Raw genomic sequence first — 14,125 nt, 5'->3', positions numbered from 1 at the left:
TGGGTCAGGGAACTTGCCAAGTGGATGAGGGTTCCAGGGTCTAGAAATGGGGAAGAGCTTCCAGAATGGGAAATGCTCAGTCTTGGTGGACATGAATGGGGTGTCCAAGGAAGCCTCAGGGATGAATTGTAGTAGCAGGACCCTGGATGATGGGTGGGAGCTCACTGAGAGCTGAAGACAGTGGGGTCACAAATCTGGGGACAAGGGCAAGGATTGGGATGAAGCAACGGATCTTAGGTCACTGCGGCTGTTGTCAGGGTTGAGGGGTAGGAGCGTCCAGACAGCGTCCCTAAGATGGGACCATAGCCACCACTCCATCTAGAGCCTCAGTGTACTCCTCTGGGAAGTGCCGGTAATAAGGTGTGCATCATAAAATCATCAAGAATTTAGGAATAAAGCTTCCAAATCACCTACATTGAGGCCAGTCAAGCTGTGTGGTAGCAGCCCAGCAGTGTTTATCCTTAATCTATATTGATTACTATCAGAAGGGACAGAGCCAAACCCACTCTCAGTCCTGCTCAAGCGTGGGTTTAAACCAATGCCTTAGCTTTGTCCATTCATGAATATACACCTATTGCCCCTTTTTACCTCCCCTCATTCATGGATTTAAGTCAGTTCTTCCCATAGCCCTACCCAATTCTGAAAAATTTAATCAATCCTTTTATTTTTTTAATGGATTGAGGCTTGACAAAATCTGATAAGTTTTTAACTGTGTTTGTATCTGTGAGACTATCATTACAATCAAGGTAGGAAACATAATTCTTACTGCCAAAAGTTACCTTCCCTACTGCGTAATTCCTCTTTCCCGTGCCGTGCTCTCGCCAGCCACTGATTTATTCTATCGCTGCACATTAGTTTGCACTTTTCTAGATGTTTAAAATTGAAGTTGGTGGGGTGCCTGGGTGGGTCAGTGGGTTAAGCCTCTGCCTTCAGCTCAGGTCATGATCTCAGGGTCCTGGGATCCTGCACTGCATCGGCATCCTGTTCTCTGCTCAGTGGGAAGCGTGCTTCCCCCTCTCTCTCTGCCTGCCTCTCTGCTTACTTGTGATCTCTATCTGTCAAATAAATAAATAAAATCTTTAAAAAAAATAAAATTGAAGCTGGGGGCGCCTGAGTGACTCAACGGATTAAGCATCTGCCTTCAGCTCGGGTCATGATCCCAGGGTCCTGGGATTGAGTGCCGCATCAGGCTCCCTGCTCCGCAGAGAGCCCACTTCTCCCTCTCCCTCTGCTGCTCCCCCTGCTTGTGCTCTCCCCTCCTCCCTTGTCAAATAAATAAATAAATAAATAAAATCGAATTTGACCCACAATGTTACATGAGTTTCAGGCACACAACATAGTGATTCCTCACCACCGGTGTAGCTATCATCTGTCATCATACAACACTACTACAATACCACTGACTGTGTTCCCTATGCTGTACCTTATTTTGCCATGACTTTGTTCCTTTACTGGAAGCCTGTACCTCCTACTCCCCTTCACCCATTTTGCCCATTCACCCAGCCCTTCCCTTCAGGCAACCACCAGTTTATTCTTTATATTTATGGGTCTGTTTCTGCTTTTATGCTTATTCATTTGTTTTGTTTTTTTAAATCCCACATATAAGTGGTATCTAGATTTCTATATAAATGGAATCGTATAGTACGTACTCTTTTTGGGGAGCAGTTCTGGCTTCTTTCACTAAGCATGGGTTTTTTGAGATCTGCTGAAAGTTCAGAAATAACAGAAGTAAAACCAATCAATCACCAAAGTAACAATTAGTGAAAGTTTATTGTGCACACACCAAGAAAATAGTCTGGAAACCAGGAGCACTCAAACCAAAACATGGGATGAAGCTCAGGGGTATATTGCTATAAAGCAGTTTATACAGTGAGAAAGGAGTGACTATTTATTCTTCACAGTGACTGGTTATAATATTAGAATTTTCTTCAATGGCAGGGAATTGGTCAGTGGTTACTTCATTTCTACCTTGGGAGACAGTTTAAGTTTTGTTTATGATTTCCAGAGGCCTAAACAAGAAATGACCCGGGTCAAGTTAGCCTTGCAAAATAAGCTAAACTTTGTTTATATATCCAAACCGGTTTTGTGTCCTCAGGAAATCTTTTAGGTTGATCTTTGTTTGTTTTTTATTTTAACAGATCCATCCAAATTTTTTCATTCTATTTTATTTTTTAATATTTTATTTATTTATTTGACAGAGAGAGAGATCACAAGTAGGCAGAGAGGCAGGCAGAGAGAGAGGAGGAAGCAGGCTCCCTGCTGAGGGGAGAGCCCAATATGGGGCTTGATCCCAGGACCCTGAGATCATGACCTGAGCTGAAGGCAGAGGCTTAACCCACTGAGCCACCCAGGCACCCCTTTTCATCCTATTTTATTCCAGAGTAACATTCCACTGCATAGTTTGTTGACCCAGTCACCTGTTGATGGATATTTGAGTTGCTTTCAGTTTTTGGCTATTAATGAATACTATGGGCTGAATTGTATTGCCTCAAAATTCATGTGTTGAAGCCTTAAGCCCCAGTGTAACTATTTGGAGATAGTCTTTAGGAGGTAATTAAGGTTAAATGATGTCATAACAGTGAGATTCTAAACACATAGGATTAAGGCCTTATAAAAAGACAGAGAGAGCCTCTCTCGCTCTCTCTCTCTCCCTCCCTCCACGTGAAGATACACATAGAAGGTGGACATTTGCAAGCCAGGAAGAGAGCTTTTACCAGGAACCAAATTGGCTAGCACCTTGATCTTGGACTTGACAGCCTTCAGAACTTTGAGAAATAAATGTCTGTTGTTTAAGCCATTAAACAACAATCTACAGATGGCTTAAACAACAGTTTAACAGTTTATAGGTGGCTTATGGCAGCCTGAGATGACTAAGACAACAAATAAAGCTTCCATGAATATTCATATGCAAGTCTTTGTGTAGATACCTTCTTTCATTTCTTTTAGGTAAATACCCAGGAGTGGAATGGCTGGATCATATACCTGTCTAACTTAAGATACTGCCAAAGTGTTTTCTTTTTTAAAAAAAATTATTTATTTATTTATTTGACAGAGAGAGACAGATCACAAGTAGGCAGAGAGAGAGGGGGAAAGTAGGCTCCCTGCTGAGCAGAGAGCCCAATGCAGGGCTCGATCCCAGGACCCTGAGATAATGACCTGAGCGGAAGGCAGAACCTTAACTCACTGAGCCACCCAGGCCCCCCTGCCAAACTGTTTTCTAAAGATGCTATATCATTTTATATTACTATCAGCAGTCTCTGAGAATTCCATTTCCTCCATATCTTCTCCAACAGTTGGTATTGTCAGACTTTTTACTTTCAGTCATTCTGCTACGTGTACAGTGGTGCTTCATCATGATCGCCACTTGCTTACCCTAAAGGCTAATGATAATTGAACATTGTCAACACAGTTATTTGCCTTCTATATATGTTTTCTGATAAAGCATGTGTTAAAATATTTTGCCCATTTTTATGGGGTTGTATTATTAAATTTGGGCCATTATGTGTATATTATGGATACAATTCTTAAGAAGAGTGATTTGCATTGTCTTTTGAAAAGCAGAAGCTTGGTATGCCTGGGTGGTTCAGGTGGTTAAGTGGCTGTCTTCCCGTCAGGTCATGATTCCAGGATCCTGGGATCAAGTCCGAGTCCAGCATCAGGCTCCTTACTCGAGGTGAGCCTACTTCTCCCTCTGTCTGGCTCTCCACCTGCTTGTGTGCGCTCTCTCTCCCTCTCTCACTCTCCCTCTGATAAATAAATAAAAATCTTTAAAAATAATTTTTTAAAAAGGCAGAAGTTTGGGGCACCTGGGTGGCACAGTCAGTTATGCATTTGCCTTTGGCTCAGGTCAGAACAGCCAGGGGTCTGGGATCGAGCCCCATATTAGGCTCCTGTTCAGTGGAGAGCCTGCTTCTCCCTTTTCCTCTGCCTGCCACTCCTCCTGCTTGTGCTCTCTCTCTCGCAATCTCTCTGTCAAATACATAAATAAAATCTTTAAAAAAGAAAAGCAAAGGGGCGCCTGGGTGGCTCAGTGGGTTAAAGCATCTGCCTTCAGCTCAGGTCATGATCCCAGGTCCTGGGATCGCTCTGCTCCGCGGGGAGCCTGCTTCCTACTCTCTCTCTCTCTCTCTCTCTCTCTCTCTGCCTGCTTCTCTGTCTACTTGTGATCTCCGTCTGTCAAATAAATAAATAACATCTTTAAAAAAAAAAAGAAAAGCAGATGTTTTGAATTTTGGTGAAGTTCAATTAATCCATTGGTTCCTTTATGGATTTTGCTTTTGATATCCTGTCTACACAACCTTTGCCTAACCCAAGGTCACAAAGTTTTTCTCCTATTCTTACTTTAAGAAATTGTATAGTTTGAGGTTTTACATTTATGTCTATGATCTAATTTGAATGAAAACATTTTGTTCTTTTTTTAAAAGATTTTATTTGTTTGAGAGAGAGAGAGCATGTGTGTGAGCACAGTTTAGGGGGAGGAGCAGAGGGAGAGGGGGAAGCAGGCTCCCCACTGAGTAGGGACCCCAGACACAAGGCTCAACCCCAGGACCCTGAGACCATGACCTGAGCCCAAGGCAGACACTTAACCCACTGAGCCACCCAGGTGCCCCCGAATGAAACCATTTTTTAAAAACCATTCTATAGGGATGCCTGGGTGGCTCAGGTGATTAGGTGTCCAACTCTTTTTTTTAAAGATTTTATTTATTTATTTGACAGAGATCACAAGTAGGCAGAGGCAGGCAGAGAGAGAGAGAGAGAGGAGGAGGAAGCAGGCTCCCCACTGAGCAGAGCGATCCCAGGACCTGGGATCATGACCTGAGCCGAAGGCAGATACTTTAACCCACTGAGCCACACAGGCGCCCCTCCAACTCTTGATTTTGGCTCAGGTCATGGTATCAGGGTCATGGGATTGAGCCCTGAGTTGGGCTCCATGCTCTGAGCAGAGTTGACTTGAGATTTTCTCTCCTTCTCACTCTGCTTCTCTCCTGCTCACAAGCGCTCTCTCAGATAAATAAATAAATCTTAAAAAAATAGTTCAGTCCTGCTTCATCCACGGATACAAAAACTCTCTACCCATTAACCAATAACACCCTATCCCCCCTCCCCAGCTACTGGTAATCTCTATTCTACTTTCGGTCTCTATCGATTGGCCTACTCTAAGTACATTGTGCAAGTGGAATCGAACACTATTTGCCTTTTTGTAATTGACTTATTTCACTCAACATAATGTCTGCAAGTTTCATTCATGTTGTAGCATGTGCCAGAATTTCATTCCTTTTTGAGGCTGAATAATATTCTACTGTATGTTTATACTACTTTTGCTTATCCATTCATCCCTTGACGTACATTTGGACTGTTTCCATCTTTTGGCTATTGGGAATGGTACTACTGTGAACATTTGCATACAAGTATCTGTTTGATTCTCTGCTTTCAGTTTTCTTGTGTATACATCTAGGCACGGAACTGCTGGACGATATGGTAAGACTACATTTAACTTTCTGAATTAACCCCAAACTGTTTTCGACTGTGGCTGCATCATTTTACATTGTCACTGTGAGGCAGAAGGGTTCTAACTTGTCCCCATCCAGAAGGCTCTTTACCAATTACCTAATAGTAACCACTCTTCTGGATGTGAGGCAGTATCCTACTGAGGTGAGAGTGAGTTGATTTTCCCACCATATACCACAAATTCCATACTTTCCATCTGATTTGTAGTGCTATCTATACATTATGTTTCAAGTTCCTATATATACCTGTATCTAAAACTCCAATGTTTCATTGATTAATTTGTCTATGCTCCATGCTCAGCCTGACACTCTTTTATTATTGTGTCTTTGTAGCATGTCAAATTCTGAAGTCCATGTGCTCCTCTTTGTTTCTGAGGTTGACAGGGTCCATCCCACAACATCTGTGAGTCCCAGTGTGAGAATACAAGTGGAGGCCCACATATTATAAAGCTAAATGTCTAAAAGTAATAAATCAAGGTAACTATTAAATAAAATCGAATGTACCCTCCAACTCTGAAAAAGACAATTCCAATACAAACTCTTAAGAAAGGCGGTTCCCAACCTGATATCACTGTGTTGTCAATGTCTGTGTAGGTGTCCCTTCTTCCAGAAAGAGGGCTTACTAATACCGGAGCCCAGAGCTGTTTCAGCCTCATGGACCCAGCTGCCTCTGCATAGGGCTGACCTCTGACCAGGTGTTAGAAAATGTCCATAGAATACATAAAGGAGGGGTGCCTGGGTGGCTCAGTTGGTTGGACAACTGCCTTCGGCTCAGGTCATGATCCTGGAGTCCCGGGATCGAGTCCCACATCAGGCTCCCAGCTCCATGGGAAGTCTGCTTCTCCCTCTGACCTTCTCCTCGCTCATGTTCTCTCTCACTGTCTCTCTCTCAAATAAATAAATAAAATCTTAAAAAAAAAACTTTAAAAAAAAAGAATACATAAAGGAATGAGAATTCTATGGAGAATTCTGCAATATAGGGTCTCAATCCTCCCCTACCCAACACCAGACTCCAGCTGGGACAGGTGTGGGCAGCCAGAGAAAGACCCCAGTACAGACAGATAGAGGCCCAGAAAGGCCAGTGACCACAGTGACCAGCACTGCCCTAGAGGACTGGGGAAGTCCCCAAGGGGAGTTCAAGGGGACTGGATCTTGGAGGAGACAGTGGGAAGACTTCCCAGTGAAGGAGAGGATGGGGGATCCGTGGGATCAGCATTGGTTTTTCTCCTCAAACCAGTTCTCCTGAGAAGACTCAGGAAAATAAAGCAGCCTTAACTCTCCCTCACAGAAAGAAACACGTAGGTTTACAATTCTACATAGCCAAAAACCCATCTTCTGTATTCCTTTTCAGAACTGGATGGATGGAAGATTAAAGCCTTAAAACTGGGCCTTGATAATACAGTCCTCTTTCAGTGAACAAAAGACTGGGAAGAGTTCCCATACAGAAGACACAGTGCAGGCAAAGGAGGGATGATGTGACAAACAGTTCACAAAATTTGGGGAGTTATGAGAGCCCCGGGTGGTTGGCATAAAACAGGGCAGAGCAATGAATGCGGTCCAGTGTATCCTCTCCGAAGACAAGGTCAGGTCCGAGGTGGGAGGAGGAAGGGAAGCAGGGACCATTCAACCCCTCTCACCTAACAACACCAGGCCCCTGAAAGGTGGACAACAGAGGCTGCCCGGCCACCCAGAATGGACATCAGGACACAGTGCGTCCAGGGCCCAGAGTGAAACAGTCAGCCCCAGTGAACGCTGGGGATAAGCCACCTGAGGCGTGCACTGTGGATGGCTGGCTGTGGGGCCCTGGACTGAGACGTCTCTGAGCCCCTGTGGTCCCGGTTTCTTCCTCCACAGAGTGGCGGTCACAGGCTCTCTCTCACCGCACCCCATTCCTCCTTCCATTCCAATAGCACTGTGCCCAAGTGCTCCCCCATCCGGACCTCTGTCTCCAGGCCACCCTTCACTCTTAATAACTAAGAGGGGCCTCATTTCTCCCTTCTCATTGGCTGGCGACCCTTCCCACCCATGGGCCTGGAAAGCCTACTCAAGTTGAGGCCCCCACCGCCTCTCCACTCTCAAGGGCACCCGCCCTTCCCGGCTTTTGGAGTCCCCCAACCCTATCATGGTCAGGGCCCCAAACCCTCCCATGGACCCCAAGGCTCCAAAGGACGCCTCCCCGACGCCCCCCCCCGTCCCCGCCCCTGCCTAGCCCAACAGACTCTTCCACTTCCCGAGTAGAAAAGTTTCACTGCAAATTTGCTGAGGTCCCGTCCCACTGTGAGCAAAGCTCCGTGGGAGGCTGCGGAATTCCCTGGTAAACGCGGGCTCCACTTCTGCACCCCCGTTTTTAGTTGTCAGAGTTCAGGCGGGGCCCTTAACTTCTCTGGGCCTCGACTTCCCCTCCTCTTCTCGCTCGTGGACTAACAACCCCTCCTGGGTGGGAGAAGGAGCCCAGCGCAGGCTTCGGGGCTCACCGAGGCAGCGCCTGAGGCAGAGCGAGGCCCAGAGCTCGCGCTGGCTCCCGCTGCCAGGCCTCCTCGCCGGCGGCCAGGTAGGTCAGCGCGCGGGTCGGGGCGCCAGGCACGGGACCGGCCGGCCCCAGCCGCATCCAGGCCCGGGCGGGCCGCCAGGTGAGCGCGCCCAGGCGCTCCAAACGCGTCGCTGGCGGCCTTGCGTCCAGCCGGCGGACTTCGGGTCATGGAGCCGCGCGCGAGGGGCGCCACGGACCCTAGGGGGAGCAGAGGAGGTACGGGGGTTGGGTGGGGAGGGACTGGGCGCGTCCCTGACACCCCATGCCCCGCCTGTCGGCGCCTCACCTTTTCCTTCCGACAGGTGGTAAACAAAGCAGCCCTGGCGCCCCAGTGGGGGCGGGTGCCCGGTGACCCGGGTTAGACTCCAGGTCCCCGACCCGCACCGCACCGCACCGCATCGCACCGCGGGGCTGCGCACCAGACCCGGGGGCTCTCAGAAGTCTCTGGGGAGATGTGCCAGAGGGGTCTGCCCGGGGTCACTGGGGACGCCTGGCCACTCAGGGTCCGTAGTGAATTGCGGGGGGTTAGGCGGGGGCCTCTGGGGATAAATGGAGCGGCAGTTGGGGCTACGTGGGCCATCAGGTTTGCCTAGGAGATCTGGAAGGGGCCTCGGGGGTGCCAGGGCCACAGCGGGGGCAGACCGTCTTCTGTCGGGACATCTGGGGGGAATCGGGGTCCCTCTCGCTCCTGTGCGGGAAGAGTTTGGAATCTGGGGTTACGAAGGGGCAGATGGAGACCTCCAGAAATAGTCCCAGGGTGCTGGGACGTGTCCAGAAATATTTCGGTCAGCTAGCTCTCTCCAGGGATATCGTGAGCGTATCGGGCGGGGGTCCGCGGGCATACCCGCGATGGCGGGGGGTCGCAGGAGTTGAGAGGGGCCTGCGGAACTATCGAGGGAGTGGTCGGGGGGTTCCAAAGGTCTTGAGGAGCATTTTGGGTCTTCCGACGTCGAGGAGCAAGGTGGTTCGCCGAGGCTCGGGCAGGAGCTGACCTCCTCTTTCCACCCGCGCAGGCCAGGACCTTCCCCTGCAGTCTGGCCCCAGAGCCCGGCAGCTCCTGGCGCGTCTGGACGCGCGCCCCCTGGCGGCCAGAGCTGCGGCCGACGTAGCGGCGCTGGTACGCAGGACGAGCGCCACATTGCGTCTGCGCCCCAAGGCTGGTGCGTTGCGGGGGGCGGGGTGTGAGTGGGGCGGGATTCAGTAGTGGCGTACCCGGGATTGCTAGTTACTTCCCTGGGTGGGGCCAATGGTGGCGGGGCGGGGCTCGGAGGGCGCTTCAAGGGGGCGGAGCCATGGCGTTATCCTAGAATATTCTTCCACGAGGTGATCTTGGAAAAGCTATTTTGATAGATTAATGTTGCATTGGCTAGTTGTGGGTGCAGGGCTGGATGGTTATCCTTGCCCGGGGGGTTTTGTATGGCATTTCTGAGGAGGTGGGGCCAGAAGAGTTTTGGGGGCGGGCAGTTGGCTGAGGGGCGGGTCTGGAAAAAAAATCCACTCCAGAGGTGGAGCCTACAGATGTCAGGGGGAGGGATCGAAATGTCAGGAATGGATTGAAATTTATAGGCCAGTTAGGGGGCGGAGCCTGAAAAGTTTAGGAGTCCACAGTCTTGGAGTTGCACCCCCCAGGGAGTGCCTAAGGGTGTAATATGAGGAACAGGATCTCTGAGTTATTGGAGGACTATAGGAAGGTCTATTCAAATACCAGAGCCCAGTATTATTACTTAGAAGTCGACCTGAGGTCAGTTACTCATGTGGGTTGAGCCCAGTTAAATAGGTGGGCGTATGCATTCTAGAGGTAAGGAAATGAGGTGAAGCTAGAACGTTAAATCAGGGGGCACGTCCTAAGTGGTTTCCCTGGAGTCCCCCTCTTACTGCCTTTTTCATCTTCCAGCTGTTAGTGTGCTGGATTCTGCAGACATAGAGGTTACAGACAGTCGGCTGCCTAATCCCACTTTCGTGGAACACCGGCCACAGGTACTACATCGCCCTTTTATTGAATGCCACCCGCTTTGAGACTGGCAATGTACGTAGGCTTGTGTTTTTACTCCAGCATCATCGGTCAGTGATCTTGGGTACAGGTACTGCACCGCCACAAGTGACCCAGTCTAAGGCATGTTCTGCTTCGAAGCCGCTCCAGACCTCTGGACGGTTCAGCGTGGAACTGGTTCGAGATTCCACGGGCTTTGGCCTCACATTAAGCGGAGGCCAAGATTCATCTGGGGATGCTCCTCTGGCGGTGCGCGGGCTGCTGAGAAATGGGCCAGCACAGCGCTGTGGTCGCTTGCAGGTGAGGTATAAGACGCCCTCCACTCAACAGTGCTCGCCCAATCCTCGCCCTTTGTCGGGGTGCTCCCTATATGCTCATTCTACAATACCCCTCTCCTTGCACTCTTGTAGGCTGGGGACCTCGTGCTCCACATCAACGGAGAATCAACTCGGGGCCTCACCCACGCCCAAGTGGTGGAGCGCATTCGCACAGGCGGTCCCCGTCTCCGTCTTGTACTAAGCAGGCCCCTTGAAAGCCACCCTGCCGAGCCTGAAGGGGCAGAAGGGCCCCAGAAAGGAGATGGTGGGTTTCCCAAGGGAGAGGGTTCAGAGAGCTGTGAGGGGATGGAGAGACTCACAACATGGAGAGGCTGGGGCCCAGGGTGGGAGGTGTTGGTGGTATCTATGGGGAGGAAGTCAGAGTTTAGTGTCTGTGAGGTGTCATGATATTCTCAAAAGCACGATCCATGATGGGGAAGAGCAGGGTCCCAGAACAGGAATAAAAGTAGATTTTAGAGGGGAGTTTTTTGAGGTACTAGGAGAGGAGAAGGGGGATAGGGTCTGGGGTAAAAGCAGGTGTTTAGAAGGAAGAGTTGTTCTCGCATGAAAAGGTGGAGTGGGTCTCAGGAAGGAGAGGATGGGATGGGGATCCGGAGTGGGGGGGGGGTCTAGTTCCAAGGCTGAGGGATCCACATGCAAATGGTTGGGAGTTGAGGGAGGCGCGTTAAGGAAGGGGATTGTCTGGGGTCGTAGATAGGAGGGGTTTAGCATATCGAGATCAAGGTCAGGGTTTGATTTCCTTTGGGATTGTGGTGAAGTATTTGCGGGGGCATGTTCTGGATCCAGCTGGGGAGAGGTCTCGGGACAAGAGGCATTGGAGGGGGGTAGTCTTGAGGGGGTGGTAACGGTTCCTGAATGGTTAGTCCAGGCCTCAAAGGTAGATTTCTCTAAGGAGGGGTCCCTGTCTCCTGCAGGCTCTGGAGTCTGCCGGCCCCCCTCAGCCAGGGGGCTCGGTTTTCCATTCCCCATCCTATCCCTCAATCTAACCCGCAGGTCTGCCATCCGCTGATCGCAGCCCAGATCCTGGTGGACCAGAGGTGATGAGGTCTCACACCGTCAGTGCTTCTCCACTTCCGCACCGTCGGGGCAGCCCTGAGCCTAGCTCAGAGCCGCTGGCCGACTGTCCTGTGGTTCCTCCTCCTCAGCGCCGCACAGACGACCCTAACGACCGAACCCCGGGTTCCCCGGGACCCTGGCTGGTGCCGAGTGAGGAACAGCTTTCACGGGCCCTAGGGATCCCCGGGGCGCCACAGCTTGCTCTCGAGATGGCCGCTGGAAGGCGGAGGCACTGAGCACGTATGGGACGGCCCGATGCTCACTTGGTACTGCCGGACCTGGATCCAGTGTGCTCCGCTGACTGCACGCTAGCTAGCATCGCTGGGAGAGCGCACACTCGGTCTCGTCCCATCCCCACTCCGGCTGCGCAGCGGACCAGCCCGCGCTTCCCTCGCAGTGTCAGTGGTACAGCCCTCCAGACGGGCCAGCCCTGCGCTTCTGGTTTCGAGCGGGGGAGGTAATAAAATGGTTCGACCCAGTCTTGATTTGCCGGGTGCTGTAGGTCGGGTGGGGCTCCTGCGTTCACCCCGCAGAGGAGAAGGTGGGTCGATCTGGTTTCAAGCAGGGCCTCTTCTTGTAACGATTAAAAAGCTTACTTACTTCATGCTGTTTCACCCGTGTCTCTAGCGGGGTCTGCCTGTGCCGATCCTCAGCCTGGCGTGCTTTCTCCCCACTCGGTTTTTCTTCGCCAGCTCCTGCTTCTCCGCGTTCATTCATTTCACTTTTGGGGCGGTGTGCGGGGCTCACAGATAATCTTTGCTCCCGGCATGGGGAATGCAGAGGTGGGCCGTTGTAGCGGGAGTGCGCCTGAATACCCACAGCCCCGATCAGGAATTGTCCTGATGGCCTGATAGCAAGGCTAGAACCAGGGTGGCTTCCTTCACCGGGAACCTGTGGTCTCTCACTTCCGGCCTGCTTGGCCGGCTCTCGCTGGCACGTAGACTGCCACCCTTAGGGCATGGGCTGGGGCCCTGGAGCCCCCTTTGGGGCGGAGCCGGGAAGGTGTGAGTCAGCGGGTTGCGCTAAAAAAGGCTGTTAGAACCTCTCAGCCGCGCCCCCTCTTCCATACATGGTGACGAACAGCGCCAGGCTTGTGTGCACACGCCACATGCTGGGCGTTCCTGGTCCTGGAAGAGGCCAGAGTTTCCTCCATCCTGGGAGCAGAACCCTGAAGGCAGGGCTTATGTGGCCAGCTGGACTCCTACCGGGATAGTCCCAAAGCCAGCGCTGGCCGAGGCAAGCAATGTCTAGTTACCTTCGCTTGTCACCACACCCCAAGCACTTGACCCCCCCCCCCCAATGAAGGAAGCTGTGGTCGGGTGGGAATGGGCAACTCCCACCGGAGAGGGGAGACAAATTAAAAGATGGGCATGTGAATTTCTAGGCTGACGCTGGAAAGAGAGGGGGACCTTAAAGCCAGGCTGGGAGCTGGTGAATGCTTCAACGGTCAGCACTGTGTACATTGTGGGGTAGTGCGCTGGGGCTTCCAGCTACCCTTGACTCAGAGCCTAGTGGAGGTGTGGCTCTAGGGAAGTGAAGGAGCTTCAGTCCTATCAACACAGTTACACCCTGGAGACTAATAATAGTAACCCCAGCCACCATTTACTTAGCCTTATTCCTACTACTGGCTCTACTTGCAGTATCTATTTTCATCTACTTAAACATCTGCTCAACAATCCTGATATGTCCATTTCATGGGGGAGGGAAGTGAGGCCCAGATAGTATAAATAGCTCGAGGGAGGGGGTTGAAGCGAGATTTAATCAAGGCTGGATTCCCGAGCTGGTCCTTTTAATCATGTAATGATTGTGCCCCAGTTGTTTACTTTGCACTGTATAGGCACTGGGGAGATGCTGGTGAAATGAAACATAAAGATTTCTAACTTTGTGTAAACCTAGGTTGGAAAAGGCAAAGGAAAGAAAAGAAAAGAAAAGGAATAAATTAAAGATAACTTCAGAGAGAGGTCAGAGTTATAAAGACAGCTAAAGGAGGTTATGTTGGTGGAAATAATGATGGTGGGCTGCTGGTCTCTTTGAAGCCAACCTTTGAGCTAGGACCTGATTGACCAAAAGCCAAATGAATGTATGAAGAGCTTGGAGAAGGGCACTGGCAGCCATGGGAACAGCAAGTGCAAAGGCCCCGAAGTGGAGCAGAGTTTGTTTTGTTCTAGAAACTCAGATATGTCCTCACAGAGTTGGAAAGCACACACTCAGTCTGGGGAAAAGTGTGCTTCATTCCTTCTATCACCCAACCACTCTTAGCAGCCCGGGCTGATAGTAGGGTGCCCCTTTCTTGGTTTTGAGGCACCCCAGGTTGGGGTGTGTGTGCAGGCAGGCCCTTGGGTCTAACTGCCCTGGCCTTCCAGCCACAACTCTTCCCTCAAATGGGATGAGAATAAAACCAACCTTCAGTCTAGAGAATGTGATCCTCAGCATATCTCCAGGGAGATCCTGATTCCTGTGACCAGATGCCTGTCTCAGATGCAGAAATCAAGGCTGAGTCAGGAGAAATAGCTCACTTAGGATAACACACTTCAAATATCATAAGCTTTGTCACCCCAACCGGGACCCCAGGAACCTTCCTCTCATGTGGCCAAGCTTCCAGCACTAAAGAAACGGGGGCTCCTTCCCCGTTCTTCATCTAGGGCTGTGCTGGTGGCCCTCTTCTGAGAACCAGGAAACAGAGGCCCAGCACTTGGGGCCAGGG

At 50.7% G+C, this 14,125-nt stretch overlaps 1 protein-coding gene across 1 annotated transcript; it reads left to right on the top strand.

Moving 5' to 3' along the window:
* The first annotated feature begins 8,150 nt into the window (after positions 1–8,150).
* On the top strand, positions 8,151–11,865 carry MAGIX (MAGI family member, X-linked). Its single transcript, XM_044234337.1, has 6 exons — positions 8,151–8,261; positions 9,056–9,197; positions 9,932–10,014; positions 10,091–10,327; positions 10,438–10,609; positions 11,359–11,865. Exons 1-6 carry the CDS (start codon positions 8,205–8,207, stop codon positions 11,655–11,657), a joined length of 990 nt encoding a protein of 329 aa, XP_044090272.1. The 5' UTR covers positions 8,151–8,204; the 3' UTR covers positions 11,658–11,865.
* Positions 11,866–14,125: the final 2,260 nt, after the last annotated feature.

This window comes from Neovison vison, chromosome X (genome assembly GCF_020171115.1).
Source record: "Neovison vison isolate M4711 chromosome X, ASM_NN_V1, whole genome shotgun sequence".
In the NCBI taxonomy this organism is placed as follows: Eukaryota; Metazoa; Chordata; class Mammalia; order Carnivora; family Mustelidae; genus Neogale; species Neogale vison.
This window is presented reverse-complemented; position numbering and strand designations above follow the sequence as displayed.

Coding starts and splice junctions, on each gene's coding strand:
- MAGIX (XM_044234337.1), top strand. CDS start 8,205: ATGGAGCCGCGCGCGAGGGGCGCCACGGACCCTAGGGGGAGCAGAGGA. Junction 9,198..9,931: donor GCGTCTGCGCCCCAAGGCTG/GTGCGTTGCGGG, acceptor TTCATCTTCCAG/CTGTTAGTGTGCTGGATTCT. Junction 10,328..10,437: donor AGCGCTGTGGTCGCTTGCAG/GTGAGGTATAAG, acceptor GCACTCTTGTAG/GCTGGGGACCTCGTGCTCCA.